Genomic DNA, 14635 nt, shown 5'->3' on the forward strand with positions numbered 1-14635 from the left:
ATCTATTAGGTTGCCCAACACACTGAGCAACACTAAATCAGAGGTCACTGAAAAGAGAATTAAATGAGGGCAGAGCAAGCTGGGAATATTTTGTGACTCACGGAAGAGAAATGTCTAAATAAATGCCCACTTCCTACTTGAGGCAGGCGAGTGACTTGATTAACCTTTTCCTGACTCGGTATATCAGCTGGTTTGATTTGTTTCCAGTATCTGCCAAAAAGGTGACTCTTAAAAAGCTCATTTTCCAGCTGCATCTTTCCATGCCTGTGGAAGAAATTCAGGCCTGCAGAGAAAGCATTTCAAAGCAGAAAGAATAAGTATTAATATTAATAGAGTATTAATAAACCATTAATAAATCTGTCGGCCTCTTTAGAACCTGCCACTTGCAGTTATCAAAGACTGTTACAAGTGTTAAACTTCACAGTGGCCTCCAGAAGGAAGATAAGTATTACCTACTTCATATAGTAGGGTAAACTAAGGCAAGGGGTTAAACAGCAAACCGCTTCATAAACTGAAGTGCATCAAGTTTCTAGTTCACTGGGGATATATTAACCCTTCCTTCACTTCTACTCCAAGTTTGAACAAGACTAGTAAAAACACCAGTCCTGCTGCAGCAGTCCAGTTCCTGCTTTTGGGACAGGGGGCCGGACTCGATGATCTCCCAAGGTCCCTTCCAGCCCTAATGTCTGTGAAATCTATGAAAACAGGGGAAACTTGAATTCACTATTGTACTTTAAACCGTTATGTTGCACATATTGCAGCTTTGGAAATAAAGACCATAAGAGATCCCTCCTATTTCATGCAACAAGCCATGTTCTGATGCTACCTGCTAGTGAGAAGCTCACCAGAAAAAACAGACGTCTTTTGACTGAACTAGGAAGAATGGAAGGCAGGAAGCTTGTAAAGCCAGTTGGTCAGATGTGGGAAAATTTATTTCTTATTGCTTTTCTGATCTCTGCCAGTCTGGGACATTAGGTTGTGCTTCTTCTCATCCAAATACTGTAGCAGGGAGTGCTAAAAATTGTCGTTTAAGCCTTGAGAGTTTGTTCTTTGAGGCAGTCAGCCTTCCAGTGAGCAGATGTGGAAGATGCCATGAGACCTGCATCTGGGATGTCAGCTCGCGGCTTCGGGAACGGTGTCTCACAGCGGGCTTCCTGGACCACGACCCATACTTCAGAACAAGAGCCATGCTCAGGTGGGATGGGCTTCACCTCTCCCCCAAAAGGTAAGTGTGTTCTCTTTCAGGTTGGCTGATCTCCTCTGGCACGCTTTAAACTAGGCTCGTCAGGGGAGGAAGAGGACCAGGGGAGTCACAGGACACTGATCCAAGAGACACCCACAAGAACAGCCCAGCCAAGACAGACGACAAGCACAAGAAATACCCAGGTAAGAGACAGGGGCCTGGACAGTCCTGGGATGGGGGGAGGCGCATATACTGTCAGGAGGCTTTAAATGCCTCTACACTAATGCTCATTGTACAGGGAACAAGCAGGAGGAACCTGCCCTCCTGCTAGCTAACACAAACCGAGACATAGTGGGGCTCAGTGAAACTTGGTGGGATCCAACTAGGAGACTAGTTGGGGAGGCACTGAGGTCCCGGAGGGGTGGGGAGTTGGGAGGAGACAATCCTCCAAGCCCAAAGGTGACAATCCCCATGCGGCTCAAAGGGGGCAAGAGCGCTCAAAAGCCCCCATGGCTCACCAAAAGCATCCAGGAATGTCTCAAAGCCAAAAAGGAGGTGTACACCCAATGGAAGGGAGGGGCCATCACCAGGGAGGATTATACCTCTGTTGCTTGAGACTGTAGGGGGGCTGTTAGGAAGGCTAAGGCAGAGATGGAACTGGGACTAGCGACCCGGATCAAAGATAACAAGAAGTCCTTTTCTAAATACGTAGAGGGGAAAAAAGAAGGTACCAAGTAATGTGGGGCCTATGCAGGATGTGCTTGGTAATCTGGTGGTAGCACCAGATGACAAAGTTAATCTCTTTAGCAGATTCTTTGCTTCCATTTTTCTAAGCAGGGACAGGGACATGGACATCTCCTGCACTGGATTCCCAGATGGCCTCACAGAAGGTGCAGCCAGGCCCAGGGTCAGTGAGGACTAGATGTGATCATATCCACCCCAGAGTACTGAGGGAATTGGCAGAGGTCATTGCAGGACCCCTGGCATGGCTTTATGAGCACTCGTGGTGCTCTGGTGTGGTGCCAGAGGACTGGAAAAGGGCCAATGTGGTCCTCATTTTCAAAAAAGGGAGGAAACAGGACCCAGCAAGCTATAGGCCCATTAGTCTTACCTCGGTCCTGTGGAAGCTCTTTGAGAAAATTATCCAGGAGCACATCTGCAAGGGACGAGCAGGGGAGATTATGCTTATGGGCAATCAACATGGGTTGATTAGAGGCAGGTCCTGTCAGACTAACCTGGTGGCCTTCTACAATCAGGTCACAAAAGCCCTGAATGCAGGTGTTGTGGTGGACGTAGTCTTTCTGGACTTTAGGAAGGCCTGTCTCTCATCCTCATTAAAAAATTAAGTGACTGTGGTGTCAACAACTACACAGTCAGATGGGTCACAAATTGGCTGGAGGGCTGCACCCAGAGAGTGGTGATGGAGGGGTCATTTTCAACCTGGAGAGATGTGGACAGTGGGGTCCCCCAGGGCTCGGTCCTCAGGCCCACACTGTTCAATGATTTCATTGGTGACTTGGACAAGGAGGTGAAAAGCACCCTGTTCAAGTTCGCAGATGACAGTAAGATGTGGGGAAAAGTGAGCACACTAGGAGAGAGGGACAGGCTACAACTAGATATGGATTGGTTACAGAGGTGGGCAGAAAAGAATAGGATGGGTTTCAATACGGACAAGTGCAAGGTGTTGCAACTGTGGAGGAAGAACCAGCAGACGACCTACAGGCTGGGGAACTCCCTCCTCATCAGTGCAGAGGCAGAAAAGGATCTTGGAGTCATTATTGATTCCAAGATGAACATGGGCCGACAGCGTGGGGATGCAGTCAGGAAGGCCAACCGCACCTTGTCATGCATCCACAGATGCATCTTGAGCAGGTCCAAGGAGGTGATCGTCCCGCTCTGTGTGACACTGGTCAGGCTGCAGTTGGAGTACTGCATCCAGTTCTGGGCACTGCACTTCAGGAGGGATGTGGACAGCATCGAGAGGGTCCAGAGGAGGGCCACTTGCGTGATCAAGGGGCAGCAGGGTAGACCCTATGAGGAGAGGCTATGGGACCTGAACCTGTTCACCCTCCACAAAAGAAGGCTGAGGGAGGATCTAGTGGCCGCCTATAAACTTGCCAAGTGGGACCAACAGGCAATGGCAGAGTCCCTGTTCCCTCGAGCACTACTGGGAGTAACAAGGAACAACGGTCATAAAGTTGACTAAGAGTAGATTCAGGCTAGACATCAGGAGGCGCGACTTCACTGTCAGGGCGGCTAGGATCTGGAACGAACTTCCAAGGGAAGTGGTGCTCGCCCCTACCCTGGGGTAGTAGCGCCTCCTGATACCTAGCCTAAATCTACCCTCTGCCAGCTTGTGACCATTATTCCTAGTCACTCCAGGTAGTGCTTGGGGGAACAGAGACTCCCCCAGTGCCTGCTGGTCCCCTCGGACTAGTTTGTAACAGGCCACTAGATCCCCCCTCGGCCTTCTCTTGTGGAGGCTGAACAGGTTCAGGTCCCGTAGCCTCTCCTCGTAGGGCCTGCCCTGCTGCCCCCTGATCATGCGAGTGGCCTCCTCCGGACCCTCTCCATGTTGTCCAGTACTCCAGCTGTGGCCTGACCAGTGCCGCATAGAGGGGGAGTATCACCTCCTTGGACCTGCATGATCCAACTATGAAACTACCAAAGATGTATGGAATCTCTACACTTGCATTCAGTAGATTAACCAGAACTCAGAAATACTTCCCAGTGAGCAGCTGTAATAATTAACTAATGTGACTGAGATTCTGAAAGCCACCAAAGATTAGTTTGATTGCCCTTCCCTCTTGGGAGTTGATGCTTTGGAGAATCTCCGGCCTTGAAAACGTAACTTGCACATGACTGCCACCTGAAAAGCTAGATCTACAGCTAGGTTTGAAGAGCTGGATTGTGGAGAATCATTCAAGATAACCGTTACCTTTTTTTTTTTCCATAGATTCATAGAAAGTTAGGGTTGGAAGGGACATCAGGAGCAGGACTGTCCCTAAGTACATCATCTCAGCCAAGGGTTTCTCTAGTCAGCTCTTAAAAACCTCCCAGGATGGAGATTCCATCCTGGGTAACCTGTTCCAGTGCTTTACTACCCTCCTCATGAGAAAGTTATTCCTGATATCTAAACCTAAGCTTCCCCTGCTGCAACTTGAGACCATTGCTCCTTGTTCTATTCATCATTTGTCAAGAGTTGTTTCAATTCTCTGATGGAGATAAAGAGACTTCTCTTACACGCATGGCTTGGCCTTAAGAGAAATCAGTATGCATGAGACAAGAGGACACAGGACCCATACAGATGACAGATCTATTAATTGAACAGGAGGGTTGGATATGTTTGTTCTGGCCTCTCTAACTTAATAAATGGTGGACGCCAGGGAAAGTGTTAAATGGGGGATAGATCACTCCAGATGTATCCGATTCAATGCTCTTCCTGCATAGCATCCACTGTCGGAGACAGTATACTGGGCTAGATGAACCATTGGTTCCACCCAGTATGGCACTTCTGATATTCTTATATATAAAGGTTTGTAGATAACTTTATTCTGTGGCACCATAGCAATCAGTGCCTGGAGTTAGAGAACAGTTGAGTTCTCCTCCTATGCATCTTAACATGACCACAGACACCTACCATCCTCAGAAAAGGAGCCAGGGAATTCTTCTTTGCATTCAGTATAAATCCATGAGTCTCAAGTAAGAAGGATATCCTTTATGTTGCCTCCTGCAAGGTCCTTAGGAATGAGACTCAGGCAAGTGTATTGCCAAAGAAATGCAAGCTACTGTGCTCAGGCTGTTATTAGTAATGCCTCCGCAAACATCCTGTGAGCAGAGGGTGGGGTTAAAAGTCATGTTTTAGTATGGAGAGCAATCCATTCCATAGGTGATCCAAAGAACTTTTCAACAGCAAGGCCTGACTAGGGTATACATATAAGCTTCCTGTGGTAACATCATAGCATTTACTGCCTGAAAAGATTGCAGTGATAATGGGAGCTAGAGTCTCCATCCAGGATTTCATCTTCTATCAATGTCTATTAATCTAATTACCCTCCTGACATCTACCAGCCCAGACATCCACATCTTTTTAGCCCTGATCAGCTGTCTCCTAGCTGGACAAGCTCTATTGCCTCTGGCTTCATGTTGTGTGAGCTTTCCTCCAGGATGATTTGTTGTTTCTTCTTTTTTAGCAGGGTAATTTCTATGGCAGATTCTATTTTCCTGTATGCAGAGTCTTCTGACAAGAATCCCATTTTGACACTCCCCCAAACCTTGGGGTCTAGGAAACCGCAGCATTGATGCAGTGATGTCTAAATGAGCATTTTTCCTTTGCCGGGTTTCTCTGAATTTTCTGGAGGAGGATAACACACTCTGTTCTGTTTTTAGATGGGAGGTGTTTCTGGTTGGTTTCTGATTGCTCCTCCTGCCTCTATCTCAATGGTGACAAATATGCTGCAGAGAAGGAATTCCAAAAATGGTCACTCGTGATCTAAGGCTGAGAGTTAACAGGTCTCAGGGGATGAGCTACAGCTCCAGATGTCTGCAGTTCTTCAGAGTAGTTTTCTCGATGTGATTTGTTTTTCTTTGTGCGCACGTGTCTGGAGAAGCATCATCATCTCTGTCCAAGGATCCACCTCTTTTCTGGTTTGGTGTTTTCTGATCTGACATTCAGGTATACGTGGAATGAGGTCTTTGGCCTTGGACATTCCTTATCCTTGGGAAGAAAGAGGCCCTACCTAACAAGGCATCCAAACTCAGCAGAAACGGCCAGCAGGACCATGGCTTCCTATAGGGTCTCTGCTGTCCGGATGCCTCCTGGCCTTCGTTTTTCTCTGCCTGCAGCAACACCCAAGGGAGGCAAAGGATCCCAAGAAATGCTTCCTTCATGGAGAAAAGTCCTTGAAACGTCAGTCCCTGAGGGGCAGGCAACAGGAGGCTCTGTACCTTATCACTGCTGCCCCCAAATCAGTTTTTGATCCTGGGATTTCAGTCAGATAAACCACCACCTTGCTCATACTTGCAGAAGCAGACTCTGGCGTGAGTATAGGAGACAAGACCTGGAGCCTTGTGGACAAAAAGTCTGAACTGCCTCGAGTATTTGCAGTTGTTTGTCTGACTGGGTTTACCAGCAGGGCAAGTGGCCTATGGCAAGGGACAGAGAGTGGTACTCGAGAGAGAGGTGTTTGGAAAGCAAGGTAAACGAAGAGAAGGAAACCCGCATGAAGATAATCTTCTCCATGGGTATCACAGAACCCAGGATTTCTCACTGAAGGGCTAACAAATCTGTAATCTAAACTAGCATTACATTTTGACAGTTCAGCTGCAGAGATTCTGATTTCCCCAAAGGAAAACCTGACTTTTTAAGAAAGTTTTTAACCAAACATATTGCAAGAAAATGCGACTTGCCTTGTGTTAGCCTTGGGGGGGGGCGTCCCTGCTAGTACCATTCAGCATTCAGTACAGAAAGGAAAACAAAAAGTTAAATGCCTTCCTTGAGAAGCCTGTGCTTCCAACACCCCTCCCAACACCAACAGATAAAAGATTATATGAAACTATCAATTGGCTCAAATGGTTTAACAGGAAACTTTGCAAACCTGGTCCAATTCATAACACAAGCCCAAACCAGGAAAGTCATGTGTGTTTTTGTGGTTTCATACACAACTCTAGCAAAACTAAACATGACACTTCCTCAGGTTTCCCTGTCCCCATATGAGGGAAGGGGCAGCAGCAATGTTAGACCACCACCGACTAACGGGGTTCCACATCTACCATTCCTAGGCTCTTTTAACCATTCAGGAACCAGTCCGCCAGCAAAACTTTTGGGGAGGTTATCAAGTAAGGATGCTTTCAGGGAAACTACCTTGAGTTAAAGCAGCTAGTTGCATTCCTTATAAACTAAAACTGCAGAATTAACTTGCTCCATCTCAGACCTCCAACCTCTCTCTCTGTCCTCACTGCATCTGAATGCAGGTGGTTGCTCTCAGGCCTGTGACATTTCTGTGGCTGCAATGCCCTTCAAAGCCCTGTCAGTTTCAAGGACATTAAAAAGCTTGGATCTTACCAATCACTCATTTTTAATTTTTGCCTGAGAGTATGGCAGAGGGCCAGGAAAGCACTCAGCACAGTTTTGCCCAGGTGCCCTTGTACAGTTTATAGACTGATGAGAGTGTCTTTCCCTTGGAAAAGCAGCTGCTTGGAGGATATTACACCACTGTAGGCCTTTGCAGGCTCATGTCAAAACAATAAATAACCCTGTTGCATAGGCAAGGGTGAGACATGGCATTTGGGAGGTGGCAGGTAAGGAACAGCATCCACATTCGACAGTTCCCCCTGTGATGGGAGGGACATTGCATTCTTGCAGCTCTGCTCTATTGAAAAAGCAAAGATAATTTCTGCTTAAGATATTTGGAGGGAAACTCTTGCAGCTTTTTATTACATTCCTTTTACAATCTGCTTGGGGAAAAAAAAGGAGCCTGTCTGGAGAGCAGTGCTCTGGAGGCCATTTTGCAAATCATGGAGGGGAAGGAGCTTGCCACGTCTTGGTAATATACTACAGCAGTGCAGCTATCAACTGACCTGCTAGTGTTGCCCACAAATGGGGAGTAAAGTACAAGGTGTCAGCACTACCCTACAAATTGGAAGAGCAAAGCAGGTAAGAGCTTAGAAGTTGTCTTGCATAAATTATTGTAGGGGGAATGGCCAAGGAACAGGTTGTGCCGCAGGTGACGGTACTAAAAAGCTAAATCATTGCCTCATGCTCTCACAGTGCCAACAAATACATCACACATTGACTTTGCACCTCTTTTTATTTCTTTTGCAGGGCGAATATTTTTTGCGTACTTCCTAGCAACGCAGAACATTTGTTATAACGGTTTCTGCTAACATACTGCATGTTTCTTCACAGGAAGCTGAACAAAATCATAGCAGTAAGTTAGAGCACCCCAGGTCCCGACAGCTGCAGGAAAAGGTATACAACACACGCATTACATCCCAACCAGCCAGTTAAACTGCGAGTATAAAAATGGAAGTTTGGATTAAAAAAAAAGAAAGAAAGAAAGAAAAATCAAGCTCACCAGATTTGACAAACCTCAGTTCTGCCTTGCAACACACCTTGTGTTTCTTACCTGTGGTGGAGGATGGGCAAACTGAGACTCAGGTAAGTTAAGTGACTTGGAAAAGGTCATCCAGAGCAAGTCAGCATCATCAGTAGAAATAAGACTTAGGCATCTTGATTCTTAGATGTTTGCTCTGAACATTGGAAAATTCTCTGGTCTGAACTGGTGCTGGGATGAACAGAAACACCTGCTAGCTAAGTAACATGTGTTAGATAACCTCAAGCTCTTCCTCTAATGGGATGTTTGAAACTTTCCTCTCCCGCTGAGTGAAGGCAGCTGCACTGGGGGAACTTGAGCACAGCACAAAGCAAAAGAAAAGAAAAAAAAGGGCAAGTAAATTAAAATATGGAATAGCAGCAGCAACACAAAGCAAAACAAACTGTGCCACAGACCTGATGGGGGATGAGTCGCTGGACGTAGAGGAGGTGGGCATAGGACTTGATGGCGCAGAGAACAAGGGCCAGGACGGTGAGAGGGGTGACGTTGGGCTTGGATTCTGAGGGCTGCAAGACAGAACCAGATAACTCATCAACACACAACAGAAAGAGGCACTCAGACAACATCCAACCATGGGCCGCTGCCTGAAGAATATTCGCAGCATGAGACACAGCTATGAAATGGAGCTCTGAGACCTTGGGAAAAGTTTCAAGGCCAGATCTGCATTTTGCTAGACAACAAGAGCTGGATCTTCCAATTAACCCCTACTCCATTAGACTTTGCTGGCAAGCTTAGTGCTTTGTTGTAGCGAATGACTGTGTTCCAGGTTACAGAGGCCTCCTTGCTGCACACAGAGGCTTTGTTCCCCCAGCTTCTTACCTGCTTTGTTTTATCTTCCCTATTGTTGTCAGAGGCTGCTGATCACATTTCTGGACATCAATGATGTTGTAACCAGCCCTCTGTTCCCCTTTTTATTTGGGTTGTTGTGGAGTCTGAGTATAAAAGGCTATTTTCTGGGCCACCATCCACAGCGCCTGAACACAATTTCCTGTTTACATTTTAAACTAAATGGGTCTTATGCACTTGGACACCCAGAGGAGTTCATTATCTGAAGGCTGGCAGGAAGGTATGCCAGCCCTATTTTGCTCCATAATCTGTTCCAAGAAAACTAGTAGGAAAAAAAAGGCTCCGATCTGCACACCCTAAATAACCTTGCTACTAAGGGATCTCCTGTGATAAAAGGAAGGGCCTTTTCTCAGATACTGATGAGTCTACAGCAGAACACACGGTCTGCATGCTCTCTGTGGCTAACTGGGACTGCTTACACTCTCCGCTTGAAAATGAAGGGAAACCAAAATTGAGTGTAACCTGGTTTCAGAAAACACAGAATGGAGATTGAGGAAAGCACCAATCCTAATGGGATTCTGCCAGTGCAGACAAGAGGGCCTATTACTCATAGTCCATTGCTAAATGAAATTGGTCTATATCTGTCAAACTTATAAATGATTGCCAGGCATCAGAGTCCTCTGTTGGGACCTCAGCAAGCACCAGTCTACTACAGTACAATTGGTTTGCAGGTGATGTAAATGGTTGATATAGAGATAATTGAGTCTGCTCGGTATTTCTGCAGCGTTTTCTTTCATTCTGTTGGAAACTTTCCGTTGCATATTTTAAATTTGGTCCCTTTTTTCCCCTTATCCTAGAAAAGCAAATCAAGCTTTTCTTGAACCTATTAGACACTGAACCCCCAATTTTCCTTTAAGTACTAGCACTGTGAGAGAATAGAGTAGAACTGAGTTTCACAGAACTGTGGCCAAGTAAAACTCTTCTTATATACAGATGGGAAGTAAAAAGTCTGCATTTGCTTCAATACATATTTAAGGTGACCCGCATGTAACCATAATTACTGACTTATAAGCATATGTACCACTTTGAGTCTCTGTACGTTTCGACCCTTCTGGATGTTCAATTTCTGAACCGTATTGCCTGTTTAGCTTAGGTTGTAAATCCCATCTTTCATACACATGGAGCACAGCAGGCAGCAAACAAGTAGTAAATAAAAAAGTAAGCTTGGATCACTTGCTGTGTGGAATTAGTTGGATATTTCAGCCCCTAATGAGGAATCACAATTTTTGTTCCATTAATCTTTGACAAACAGGAGGGGGTAGATGCAAGACAGTGCGCAGCTACTGGACTGTGGGCTGTGTCCAGCGTCCAGCATTGGCACATTTAAAGGGAAGCGGCAAGCTCAGGAACATGCTAGAGCAAAGGAGTCACTACTAAGGTAACATGGCTAAGGGTTTTAAAAGATAATATTTATGTCTGAGTGGAAAGAATGGCATGACAGATCCATCTCTGGTGTTAAAAAGTCCCAGAAGTTGTTAGTAAACCTTTTTCACTGACTACTCAGAGATCGGCTGCCCCATAAAAGGGAATTTGGTGAGGCTGGGGCTTTTTTTTGATAGTATCGTGCTTCTTTTCAAAATGGTGCAACAGACCTGCAGATCAGTCCCAGTGCAGCAGCACTGCTCTGATTGAGAGAGATGGCTTGGATATCAGGAAAGGGAAGACTGCTTCAATTGCCAGGCTGGTTTTATATTTAATTCTGGGAAATCCTCTGGGCACTCAAAGCCAATCTTCCAGCTACTTCTAACCCAGTTTTCTATTATCACATGGACTGTGTTAGGGAAAGTCACAGTATAAAGCGTGTGTGAAAGAATAAAAACAAGGAAAAACCTTCCAAACGTCGTGATCTTCTTTCATTTCAAATCCTAGTTTCAGATTCTTATCATATGACTTGAACCCACCTAAATTTATGTAATATTTTGCTACTGTGAGAGGGAAGTCAGTAGACTAGACTAGACAATCTGGTTTAAGGACCGAGATGTAGCTAGCAAGTTGTGTGCCCTATGTAACCGCCCCCCCCCCCCCCCCCCCGCCGGTACCCTAAGGGGGGGTAATGCTGAGAGCCAGACCACGAGGGAGGTCAGTCTTACCTGCTCTAGGGACTCTAAGACCCCGACTGCTGCTGTTACGTTGCTGTCTGCCCACTCCTGGCTCCTGTTGCTGTCGTGTCCTGAACTGAGCTGGTCCCGCTGCAGTGCAGGGCTGCTATTGCGCCTGCTGCTGCCAGGACAAAGACTCCCCGGGGGACTCCCAGTGTAGTGCCCCTCTAAGCACCTAAAGCTAGTGCCCCCCTCAACCCTCTGCCAGGTTATGCTACTGTTTAAGGATACTGATCCTGTTTAATATTTTTGAAGACTTTTTGTAGCTTTTTTGTCCTTTCAGTTGTTTGAAAATAAAATTTGACTCTGTACTGTCAATCCTGACTCCACTCAGGCAGCATTGACGTCTACCCCCTACCTTGTGAAGCATTCAGACATCCTCAGCATTTTTCTTCCTCTTAACTATGTCCCTCAATGTTCAAAGAGTGGGATTGCCAGGACCATGCTATCTAAACTGCAAGAGTCCAGGGCTCACGTTTGAGATTATCATACTTCCACTTCAAATGAAGCTAAAGTTGACATAACTCTATTTGATTTCTTTGCAATGCCATGGTCATTTCAGCTCCTTCTGATGGTGCTGACTCAAATGTAGAAGAATGATGTTTTTGACAGGAGTGTGTGGATTCAGTTCAGTTTCTGGGGAGAAAGTGTCCATATTACAAAAAGTCATTGTAATTGGCACCCAGCTACCATTCTCCGCCAGTTTTTAGAGGTCACATTTTTGGCTTGAACTACTTGAGGTCTTGCCCATTTAAGGGCAAACTCTCGCTTGCCTTATTCACATGAGCAGCAGTTCCACTGAATTCAATGAGAACTTACTTCCTCCTCTTCGTAATTAGGAAAGTCACATTAATGTGGGAATTCCTAAGTACACTTCTATAGGAAGTCTACATAAAACATAAAGGGCTTGTAAACAAGCTTACATCAGAGATCTTCAATGCATCTCCCCTATGAAATAGGTCTTAATTATTGATATTTTGCTAAGAAAATATCATTCTTTTATAAAAATATGTAACTGAAGTATCCCAGATTATAAAGTTTAACCCTTGAAACACCGGCTCCTGACCTCTCTTTCTCTCTGTCTTGCAGTCACAGACTACTGGTTGTTTTGCCATGACAGGCCACTTTCCAGTATCACATCAGGTTATATAGCATATATTTCATTCAGGTTTGATGTATTTAATGTGTATATAGCAGTGGCTTTCAACCTGTGGTCTGCAGATACCTGGGGGTCAGCAGATTATGTCTAAGGGATCAGGGAAAGATGTCTGTGATCAATCAAAAGTATGTGAATACCCACACTTACAATTCAATGGGGTCCATACCTCCATTTGAAATTGTTTTGGGGTCCACAAATGAAAACCATTGGTATATAGGCATGCTTCTGCCCTCTAATGGAGAGAATAACGTTCAAAGGTTCTCTATTAGGCAAGAAGTCCAGAGCTTTTCCATCAATTTTAGCACCAGGAAGAGGGGTCTATATTTTTACAAGCCATTAGTTATATTCCTCATGCTACCTATATGCAGACTTTGTTTCCACATGTTCCATAGTTGTTTGGCTATTATGTCTCCTGCAGTGTTACATTCTTAGATAGCAAATATAATATAAACACATTTTTTACAATAGTGGACAGGATACACATGCTTTTAGATTTGCTGCCACCATTCTCTGTTTTCATAGAACCAGCCATTGGGGACCTCAGAGCACTTTCCTCTAGAAGTGAGCTACTATCCTCATTTCACAGACATGAAACGACTTCCTAGAGGGAAACACCATTACATTTGCAAATAGAATTTTCAATTTATAGCCCCCTGCTTGAACCAAGCTACCTTGCTACTAAACATACTGCAGTTTCAGAATAAGTAATAGGAAAACTTACATATTATGAATGGCCTTTGATTACTAAGCCTTTTGTCGTTATACTACCCAAGGAGAAGAGTTCTCTACAAGACGGTACTGGAACCGAGCCCTGGCGGCCAAAACAAATGAGCAAAAGAATGTCTCCTTCAACACAGACTCAGAGAAATAGCCATCTCCTCGGGGGTCAGAAAAGGTTAAGGGCTTCAATCTGAAACACGTGACCAGCAGAGTCAAATCCAGCTTATTCCCTAGAACCTAAGAGAACAGCTGCTGCCCACAGAAGGCCACTCGGACGGCAAGTCACTCTCCTTGCTCAGCTTCCTTCTTTTGTTTAGAGAGAGCCCAATTACAGGCCAGAGCAGAGTGCCCTCTTGAACCCAAGGAGTTGCAGCTATCAGTTTGAAATTGTTGCTGTAAAAGAAGCAGTCCGCTCCCTGACACACTTTCCCTTTGTATGGACCCATTGTTCTACTCAACAAAGGCCTCAACCTCTTTGGCAGTGCTAGGACAGGGAAAAGGTCTTCTGGATGATGTTCTGCTTGGAACCAGAAGAGTTGTAATACCCTGTACCATCGTGTGATGGGCACCTAAGTGCTTCATTGCAAGGAGCCAGCACAGAGCTGCATGTTCCGTTAGAAAAATAAGTAAGGTACCAAACAGGTAGCACTTCATTGACCTTGCAGCCAAGTAGAAGGCCCTGGTGTCCAAGAGCTTTCTTCTTGTATACAGGAAGGGGGTCTGGCCAGCAGAAAAGGCAGGGCCTGGATAGTGTCCTTTGTGCGTTACCAGCTGGCCAGTTGATGGGTTTGGTTTTTCAGCCTGGATCACGTCAGTCTGCCACAGCCTCTCAGGCATCTGTACAATCACTGCTTTGTAGATAGTTAGAAGTGCCAGATCCAAGTTTGAACTGTAGCCGGGAGGATGTCTAAGGACAAGCATATCTATTACAAACCCTTCATACTTAGCCTCTGGGACTACCTCTGGTACCAGAGGTGCTATGGCACAATGCAAAGGCATGCTCCAATGGGCTGGGAGAGGCCAATCTAGCCCATTACAGTGGCATACAATGTGGTATACAAGTTCGTCCCATCACAGACAGAAGATGCAGCCACCTCTGCAAGACAAGGGGCAATCATACCATCCAGGTGCTTCTTTCTCAGTCAGTTGCATTAGAGACAATCAAAAATGGTTAAGTTAGCTTCTGGTTCATCACTGTTGCTTACTTTGATCAGGGTAACATGTAGATGACTATTAGGACAGGATTCCCCTCTCCCCGCTTCCCTCCCCCCATAACCAAGGCTTCCAACAGCCCGTGGGCTAAACAGTTTGACCACATCTGCCTGGACCGAGCAGTTCCAATTGTGCTCTACCAGCTGCGCACCATGCAGGTACAGCTTGCCAGCCAGCTCCACTTCCCTGAAAAGGTTAACCCTCTCATGCTATGCCTGCTGGTGCTTCAGGAGGATTTTCTCCACAGCAGTTCTTGATGGAAGCGGGGGTTCCTAGGAGACCCTGCACCGCATATGAAGGA

At 45.7% G+C, this 14635-nt stretch overlaps 1 protein-coding gene across 2 annotated transcripts in view; it reads right to left on the reverse strand.

Moving 5' to 3' along the window:
- The window catches only part of ARHGAP26 (Rho GTPase activating protein 26), a 313273-nt gene that overhangs the window by 12026 nt on the left and 286612 nt on the right, over positions 1 to 14635 (reverse strand). The window contains exon 21 of one of the 2 annotated variants that reach the window (XM_019535005.1): positions 8694 to 8804. The exons of the other annotated variant lie outside the window; for it this stretch is intronic. Within the exon in view, the coding sequence (XP_019390550.1) occupies positions 8694 to 8804 (111 nt within the window). The remainder of the gene's footprint in view (positions 1 to 8693; positions 8805 to 14635) is intronic. 2 annotated transcript variants of the gene reach the window in all.

This window comes from Crocodylus porosus, unplaced genomic scaffold (genome assembly GCF_001723895.1).
Source record: "Crocodylus porosus isolate Cpor-Errol unplaced genomic scaffold, CroPor_comp1, whole genome shotgun sequence".
In the NCBI taxonomy this organism is placed as follows: Eukaryota; Metazoa; Chordata; order Crocodylia; family Crocodylidae; genus Crocodylus; species Crocodylus porosus.